Consider the following 9,079-nt stretch of genomic DNA (forward strand, 5'->3'; position numbering starts at 1 on the left):
GTGTGTGTGTGAGAGTGTGTATCTGTGTGTGTGTGTATCTGTGTGTGTGTGTGTGTGTGAGTGTTTGTGTGAGAGTGTGTATCTGTGTGTGTGTGTATCTGTGTGTGTGAGTGTGTGTGTATCTGTGTGTGTGTGTATCTGTGTGTGTGAGTGTGAATCTGTGTGAGTGTGTGTGTGTGTATCTGTGTGAGTGTGTATCTGTGTGTGTGTGTGTGTGAGTGTTTGTGTGAGTGTGTATCTGTGTGTGTGTGTATCTGTGTGTGTGAGTGTGTATCTGTGTGTGTGTGTGAGTGTGTGTATCTGTGTGAGTGTGTATCTGTGTGTGTGTGTGTGTGGGTGTTTGTGTGAGAGAGTGTATCTGTGTGTGTGTATCTGTGTGTGTGTGTGAGTGTGTATCTGTGTGTGTGTGTGTGTGTATCTGTGTGTGTGTGTGTATCTGTGTGTGTGCGCGTGTGGTGTTGGTTGTTGTTTCTGTGGGTCTGTTGTGTGTGTGAGTGTGAATCTGTGTGAGTGTGTGTGTGTGTATCTGTGTGAGTGTGTGTATCTGTGTGAGTGTGTGTATCTGTGTGAATCTGTGTGAGTGTGTATCTGTGTGAGTGTGTATGTGTGAGTGTGTATCTGTGTGTATATCTGTGTGTGTATCTGTGTGTATGTGAGTGTGTATCTGTGTGTGTATCTGTGTGTGTGTGTGTGTGAGTGTGTGTGTGAGAGTGTGTATCTGTGTGTGTGAGAGTGTGTATCTGTGTGTGTGTGAGTGTGTATCTGTGTGTGAGTGTGTGTGTATCTGTGTGTGTGTGCACTTGGATGGGTGAAATGCAGAGCACAAATTCCGAGTATGGGATGCCACACATCAAGTCACTTTCACATCATGTTATTTAATGATTACCATAATATAGCATATTTACCTGACACTTTATAAAGTGCCACATATTGCAATAATGGTTGTTTCCAAAAAACATCAGCAATAAAAAATACATTTAAAAACATGATAAAAGTGAATCAGAATTTGACTGATAAAGTGCTTTGTTTAATTTCTTATTTAAAGGTGACATATGATGAAAATCTGACTTCTCCAGGTGTTAAGAGCTATAATCAGGTCTCCGGTGCAGCTACCAACCAAAGAAACGTGAAAAAGATGAACCCAGTAACTTAGTTTTGGGAAGCCTTTTTCTGCAAGCGTCTGAGAAAACCAGCGCGTCTGATTTCGCTCTCTTGGTGATGTGACAAAGGGATCTCATTATAATATTACCACCCCTTAATCTGTAAATTTACACCCACGGCGCCGACACACACACACACAGCTGCTGGTTAGTCGTTAAACAGACAAACAGCCTGAGGAGAAACTGTTGGCAGATGACTAGATGACTCGGTGAGGTTATAATACCCTTCATAAATGCTACTCAAATGACTCCCAACGTACAGAACTGAAGAATAACCCAGAGAGTGACGAGTGGACGACTACATACTTTCAGGACGTTTGAATCTGTTAGAGATGGAGAAAAGAATCAGCGGAAGCCTTCAGTAAATGCAAAACATGAACAATTTATTACCATTCAGATGTCCATTCAGGTAAGAAGCATGACAAAGACATTAGAAGAATTCAACCAAACAGAGCAACACACACAAGTCCCATCACTAGAGATGTCAGTAATAATAATATTAATAATAACAATAATAATATCTCATGCCAAGCACCTTTCATCTGTACCGAGGTTCACAGTCGGAGGTCTCACCGGGAGAAAGACAGAAGGACAGAGAGCTCACATCTTTGGAATGATTCCCTCCAGTAAAGCTTCTCTTCCCCACACGGATGCAGAGGAAGTTCAGTTTCCTTCAAGGGTTCCTGACCCCGTTATGACCCACGTTAATGAAGCAATCGATTAAGACAGAGAGCTGCAGTGTGAAGCAGCGCCAGGCTGTTCCGCACACAGATAAAACACCAGACTCCAGCTGCCGACTCTGGTTCACTCGCTCACTGATGGTTTCGGTCTCCACCAGGAAGCACGAGACTGTGCTGCGCTCTGAATGAAGGGGATGGAGGACAAACACGTCAGACTGAAGCGGTTGCATAGTGTGATGAGATCCTGAGCGACTGAGACGGATGAACGTCCAGACACGCTCCCATCTCGACAGGAATCGGCCGAACCAAACGCAGAAGATCCGTCTGGCTCACAGTGTATATTTAGACTTGCAAGCAATTAGGAGTTTATATATCGCAATTCTGATTTTTGTTCTCAGATATAAACTGGAGAAAAGTCAGAATTGTGAGATAATTGTGAGTATTTCTTTTTGTGATTTTAGAGTGATGTGAGCAGGACGTGTTCTCGAGCGGTTTCAGCTCTACAAACAGACGGCAGTGACGCAACAGACTGAATACACAAATAAAGCAAACAAGCCTGTTTTTCAGTCAATACAGTTTTACTAGACAGAGCAGCGTCGGAGAGACGTATAAAACACACACACAGCGCTCTGATGCTCCGTAAGGCTGAATGGGGTTTTCACAGACTGTACCATTCAACGAGAAAACACCACAAATGAATCCACAGAAACCTGCCGTTTACAAGCACCGCTGCGATTCTGTCAAGACAGGAGGAAATCAAAGCTGACGACGACGACGATGAAATGGAATCTGATTGGTGGGTTTTTGCATCAGTCGGTAGGAGGCGGAGTCTGTCATTGTCTGACGTCCCTGTCAGTCACGGAGGGGCGGAGCAACAGACGAGCACAGCTCGATCTCGCGTCTTTACTTCATAGATCTGCGTATAAAAATCATTTGGATAAAGTCTCTCGGGTCATATTCTGATTTGCCTATACCTGCGTATTTACAAACTCAGGACACGCTCACGGCTGTAGTGACGCCTGGTAAACATCTCACGGATAAGTGCTAAGAAACCGCATGTACCTGGACAGAAATAAGAACGCATCATAACAGATAAACACAGCGTAAACTCTCCGGTGCAGTCTAAACACAGAAAAGCACAGGAGGAAGTCCGTCGTAGGAGTGAGAGTTCATGCAGGCAGATGGACACAGGAAGTGGATGTAAACGGCTCAGACCAGAAGCACCATCGTTCCTCCAGCTAATGACGCTCGTCCTGCTCTCCCTTACGCAATATAATAGTTTCTGTATTTCCTTTATAATAAACTTAAGTACAATAAAGTAGAAAAATATTAGAGAACGTATACACAGTTAGTTGTGTGTGGTCTGTAGTGACTCGTATTGTGTGTGTGTGTGTGTGTGTGTGTGTGTGTGTGTGTGTGTGTGTGTGTGTGTGTGTGCTGGGCTACTGGAGCAAGAAGCGCAGTCTTCATTCAGTTCTTCCACCGGCTTGAGTCTCATATCGTCGACGTTCTGTCCATTCCATCTGCGGAGAGAGAACGGGAAAAACGCTTAAAAATATATATATTTAACTTTCGTATTCCCGGGTCATTTTGACCCGCCAAAAAGTGATCTTATAGAACAGTCGTAACATAATATTTTTCAACTAAAACACTATCAGTAATTTCTCATTAATGAGCGAATGTGGAAAAATGTAAAAGGTTTTACCATATTATTACTACATTAACCCCCTTTTTATAAAAAAAAAAAAAAGGCGCAGGATGACGGCACACTGTTATTGGGTGGCGCGGGATGACGGCGAGCTCTGATTGGGTGGCGCGGGATGACGGCGAGCTCTGATTGGGTGGCGCGGGATGACGGCGAGCTCTGATTGGGTGGCGCGGGATGACGGCGAGCTCTGATTGGGTGGCGCGGGATGACGGCGAGCTCTGATTTGGTAGCGCGGGATGACGACGAGCTCTGATTGGGTGGCGCGGGATGACGGCGAGCTCTGATTGGGTGGCGCGGGATGACGGCGAGCTCTGATTGGGTGGCGCGGGATGACGGCGAGCTCTGATTGGGTGGCGCGGGATGACGGCGAGCTCTGATTGGGTGGCGCGGGATGACGGCGAGCTCTGATTGGGTGGCGCGGGATGACGGCGAGCTCTGATTGGGTGGCGCGGGATGACGGCACGCTCTGATTGGGTGGGACGGGATGACGGCACGCTGTGATTGGGGGGCACGGGGTGAAACCGCATGTACCTGGACAGAAATAAGAACGCATCATAACAGATAAACACAGCGTAAACTCTCCGGTGCAGTCTAAACACAGAAAAGCACAGGAGGAAGTCCGTCGTAGGAGTGAGAGTTCATGCAGGCAGATGGACACAGGAAGTGGATGTAAACGGCTCAGACCAGAAGCACCATCGTTCCTCCAGCTAATGACGCTCGTCCTGCTCTCCCTTACGCAATATAATAGTTTCTGTATTTCCTTTATAATAAACTTAAGTACAATAAAGTAGAAAAATATTAGAGAACGTATACACAGTTAGTTGTGTGTGGTCTGTAGTGACTCGTATTGTGTGTGTGTGTGTGTGTGTGTGTGTGTGTGTGTGTGTGTGTGTGTGTGTGTGCTGGGCTACTGGAGCAAGAAGCGCAGTCTTCATTCAGTTCTTCCACCGGCTTGAGTCTCATATCGTCGACGTTCTGTCCATTCCATCTGCGGAGAGAGAACGGGAAAAACGCTTAAAAATATATATATTTAACTTTCGTATTCCCGGGTCATTTTGACCCGCCAAAAAGTGATCTTATAGAACAGTCGTAACATAATATTTTTCAACTAAAACACTATCAGTAATTTCTCATTAATGAGCGAATGTGGAAAAATGTAAAAGGTTTTACCATATTATTACTACATTAACCCCCTTTTTATAAAAAAAAAAAAAAGGCGCAGGATGACGGCACACTGTTATTGGGTGGCGCGGGATGACGGCGAGCTCTGATTGGGTGGCGCGGGATGACGAGGAGCGCTGATTGGGTGAGCTCTGATTGGGTGGCGCGGGATGACGAGGAGCGCTGATTGGGTGAGCTCTGATTGGGTGGCGCGGGATGACGAGGAGCGCTGATTGGGTGAGCTCTGATTGGGTGGCGCGGGATGACGAGGAGCGCTGATTGGGTGAGCTCTGATTGGGTGGCGCGGGATGACGAGGAGCGCTGATTGGGTGAGCTCTGATTGGGTGGCGCGGGATGACGAGGAGCGCTGATTGGGTGAGCTCTGATTGGGTGGCGCGGGATGACGAGGAGCGCTGATTGGGTGAGCTCTGATTGGGTGGCGCGGGATGACGAGGAGCGCTGATTGGGTGAGCTCTGATTGGGTGGCGCGGGATGACGAGGAGCGCTGATTGGGTGAGCTCTGATTGGGTGGCGCGGGATGACGAGGAGCGCTGATTGGGTGAGCTCTGATTGGGTGGCGCGGGATGACGAGGAGCGCTGATTGGGTGAGCTCTGATTGGGTGGCGCGGGATGACGAGGAGCGCTGATTGGGTGAGCTCTGATTGGGTGGCGCGGGATGACGAGGAGCGCTGATTGGGTGAGCTCTGATTGGGTGGCGCGGGATGACGAGGAGCGCTGATTGGGTGAGCTCTGATTGGGTGGCGCGGGATGACGAGGAGCGCTGATTGGGTGAGCTCTGATTGGGTGGCGCGGGATGACGAGGAGCGCTGATTGGGTGAGCTCTGATTGGGTGGCGCGGGATGACGAGGAGCGCTGATTGGGTGAGCTCTGATTGGGTGGCGCGGGATGACGAGGAGCGCTGATTGGGTGAGCTCTGATTGGGTGGCGCGGGATGACGAGGAGCGCTGATTGGGTGAGCTCTGATTGGGTGGCGCGGGATGACGAGGAGCGCTGATTGGGTGAGCTCTGATTGGGTGGCGCGGGATGACGAGGAGCGCTGATTGGGTGAGCTCTGATTGGGTGGCGCGGGATGACGAGGAGCGCTGATTGGGTGAGCTCTGATTGGGTGGCGCGGGATGACGAGGAGCGCTGATTGGGTGAGCTCTGATTGGGTGGCGCGGGATGACGAGGAGCGCTGATTGGGTGAGCTCTGATTGGGTGGCGCGGGATGACGAGGAGCGCTGATTGGGTGAGCTCTGATTGGGTGGCGCGGGATGACGAGGAGCGCTGATTGGGTGAGCTCTGATTGGGTGGCGCGGGATGACGAGGAGCGCTGATTGGGTGAGCTCTGATTGGGTGGCGCGGGATGACGAGGAGCGCTGATTGGGTGAGCTCTGATTGGGTGGCGCGGGATGACGAGGAGCGCTGATTGGGTGAGCTCTGATTGGGTGGCGCGGGATGACGAGGAGCGCTGATTGGGTGAGCTCTGATTGGGTGGCGCGGGATGACGAGGAGCGCTGATTGGGTGAGCTCTGATTGGGTGGCGCGGGATGACGAGGAGCGCTGATTGGGTGAGCTCTGATTGGGTGGCGCGGGATGACGAGGAGCGCTGATTGGGTGAGCTCTGATTGGGTGGCGCGGGATGACGAGGAGCGCTGATTGGGTGAGCTCTGATTGGGTGGCGCGGGATGACGAGGAGCGCTGATTGGGTGAGCTCTGATTGGGTGGCGCGGGATGACGAGGAGCGCTGATTGGGTGAGCTCTGATTGGGTGGCGCGGGATGACGAGGAGCGCTGATTGGGTGAGCTCTGATTGGGTGGCGCGGGATGACGAGGAGCGCTGATTGGGTGAGCTCTGATTGGGTGGCGCGGGATGACGAGGAGCGCTGATTGGGTGAGCTCTGATTGGGTGGCGCGGGATGACGAGGAGCGCTGATTGGGTGAGCTCTGATTGGGTGGCGCGGGATGACGAGGAGCGCTGATTGGGTGAGCTCTGATTGGGTGGCGCGGGATGACGAGGAGCGCTGATTGGGTGAGCTCTGATTGGGTGGCGCGGGATGACGAGGAGCGCTGATTGGGTGAGCTCTGATTGGGTGGCGCGGGATGACGAGGAGCGCTGATTGGGTGAGCTCTGATTGGGTGGCGCGGGATGACGAGGAGCGCTGATTGGGTGAGCTCTGATTGGGTGGCGCGGGATGACGAGGAGCGCTGATTGGGTGAGCTCTGATTGGGTGGCGCGGGATGACGAGGAGCGCTGATTGGGTGAGCTCTGATTGGGTGGCGCGGGATGACGAGGAGCGCTGATTGGGTGAGCTCTGATTGGGTGGCGCGGGATGACGAGGAGCGCTGATTGGGTGAGCTCTGATTGGGTGGCGCGGGATGACGAGGAGCGCTGATTGGGTGAGCTCTGATTGGGTGGCGCGGGATGACGAGGAGCGCTGATTGGGTGAGCTCTGATTGGGTGGCGCGGGATGACGAGGAGCGCTGATTGGGTGAGCTCTGATTGGGTGGCGCGGGATGACGAGGAGCGCTGATTGGGTGAGCTCTGATTGGGTGGCGCGGGATGACGAGGAGCGCTGATTGGGTGAGCTCTGATTGGGTGGCGCGGGATGACGAGGAGCGCTGATTGGGTGAGCTCTGATTGGGTGGCGCGGGATGACGAGGAGCGCTGATTGGGTGAGCTCTGATTGGGTGGCGCGGGATGACGAGGAGCGCTGATTGGGTGAGCTCTGATTGGGTGGCGCGGGATGACGAGGAGCGCTGATTGGGTGAGCTCTGATTGGGTGGCGCGGGATGACGAGGAGCGCTGATTGGGTGAGCTCTGATTGGGTGGCGCGGGATGACGGCACGCTGTGATTGGGTGGGACGGGATGACGGCACGCTGTGATTGGGTGGCGCGGGATGACGGCGGGCTCTGATTGGGTGGCGCGGGATGACGGCACGCTGTGATTGGGTGGGACGGGATGACGGCGCGCTCTGATTGGTAGTACCTCCTAAGGCGTGCTCTGTCATGCTGAGGCACAGAGACTCCAGCGTGGGGTTGATCTCCAGATCCGTCCCCGGAACTTGGCATTCTGGGAACGAAAACAAGAGTATGTGATCAATCCAAGGCTTTGTGTGTAGACATTGCACGGCAAAATTCATAATCGTTAGTATTGCGCTTTAAAGGCTGAAATGTGAGTTTTATCATTTTATAAAACTTTTGTCAAAACTTGTATCATTTGAACAGGTAGTAATATGTTGGATCATGTAGTAAGTCACCCAACCTACCTTGTTCATTTAAAATCTGGCAGTCATTGTTAATGTTATTTATTTTATGCCGCGATTTTTATTTGTTGTTTGATGATTTTTATCATAAAACTTGATGAAATTATTTCAGTGTGCATCAGTGCTTCTTCCAGCACATTTTAGCAGTTCAGTGATAATACTCATACTGTGATCATTTTAGTCAATAATCATGACATTTACATACCATTTCTTCTATAGTTTTAAAAGCTATGTGTTCGTCTGTATGCATACCATAAACATTCACATCAAAACAGACTTTGTCCTTGCGAAGTCAGCAGTGTAAGCAGACAGCAGCGTCTGAGGAACAGCAAGTACCTTGTTGCTGGAACAGGAGCATGGTCTGAGGAGACGTGTGAACTGGAAGTGAATGAGTTCTCTGCACCGAACTTCTGCTCTGGCTCGGCATGCTGTTACTGCCTCCAAGATTCCCAAACCACAGATTCTGAAACACACCATCACACCAAACACTGTCAGCTACTTGAGAACCAGGATCTGTCTGTGATTGAGAGTTTAGAGTGTTTCATCCAGTCAAAGCTCTTTTAGTGTAATTGTAGAAATGTCCAGCTTCAGCTGGAGCTTCTCGTGTCAGATCTGGACTGGTTTTGATCAAGTAAGCGTCAGAATAACGTCAGTAATATCTCCAGATGAACTCTTACTGGACTGAAGCAGCTCAGCTTTACTTGATTCTCCATCAATCATGTTTTAGAGTCTCAAATCTGATCCTCAGGATCTTTTGAGGAGCGTTTGTTTCCAGAAGCTTTACTTTCACTGTTCCTCAGCGGAGGAATGATCTTCACAAGCCTCCAGAACATCTCACATCTTCTGAGGAGCCTTTATTTCTTCAGCTCTCAATCACTGCATTATATGTTTCGAGCATTTCACTCTCATCTTATATTACTGGAGATATAGAGCGACCGCTAATATTTATAGCATTTTATGTCAGTATCTGCGGCACTGTTATAAAGATCTCATTGATTTAGATCAGAATTTCATCATAAATATCAGCATCTGCAGCAAACTCATATTTTTGCTCAGTTTGAGTAAATTTGAGCTGTTTTTTCCTTCATATTCTCACTGTATCAG

The 9,079-nt window shown here is 50.1% G+C and overlaps 1 protein-coding gene and 1 long non-coding RNA gene across 2 annotated transcripts in view; both read right to left on the reverse strand.

Moving 5' to 3' along the window:
- Nucleotides 1–1,522: 1,522 nt before the first annotated feature.
- On the reverse strand, nucleotides 1,523–4,391 carry LOC107572212 (uncharacterized). The gene is made up of 2 exons (XR_001607297.1): nucleotides 4,080–4,391; nucleotides 1,523–2,902 (listed from the first exon to the last, which is right to left on the reverse strand). It is a non-coding gene; the product is annotated as an uncharacterized lncRNA (long non-coding RNA).
- Nucleotides 4,392–4,428: 37 nt separating this feature from the next.
- Nucleotides 4,429–9,079, reverse strand: part of samd4b (sterile alpha motif domain containing 4B) — a 12,792-nt gene continuing 8,141 nt past the window's right edge. The window contains exons 8-10 of the mRNA XM_016258629.1: nucleotides 8,312–8,488; nucleotides 7,699–7,782; nucleotides 4,429–4,536 (exon numbers count right to left, since the gene is read on the reverse strand). Coding sequence (XP_016114115.1) covers nucleotides 4,508–4,536; nucleotides 7,699–7,782; nucleotides 8,312–8,488 — 290 coding nt within the window. The 3' untranslated portion in view covers nucleotides 4,429–4,507. The remainder of the gene's footprint in view (nucleotides 4,537–7,698; nucleotides 7,783–8,311; nucleotides 8,489–9,079) is intronic.

Source organism: Sinocyclocheilus grahami, unplaced genomic scaffold, assembly GCF_001515645.1.
Source record: "Sinocyclocheilus grahami isolate Dianchi unplaced genomic scaffold, SAMN03320097.WGS_v1.1 scaffold1717.1, whole genome shotgun sequence".
Taxonomy (NCBI): domain Eukaryota; kingdom Metazoa; phylum Chordata; class Actinopteri; order Cypriniformes; family Cyprinidae; genus Sinocyclocheilus; species Sinocyclocheilus grahami.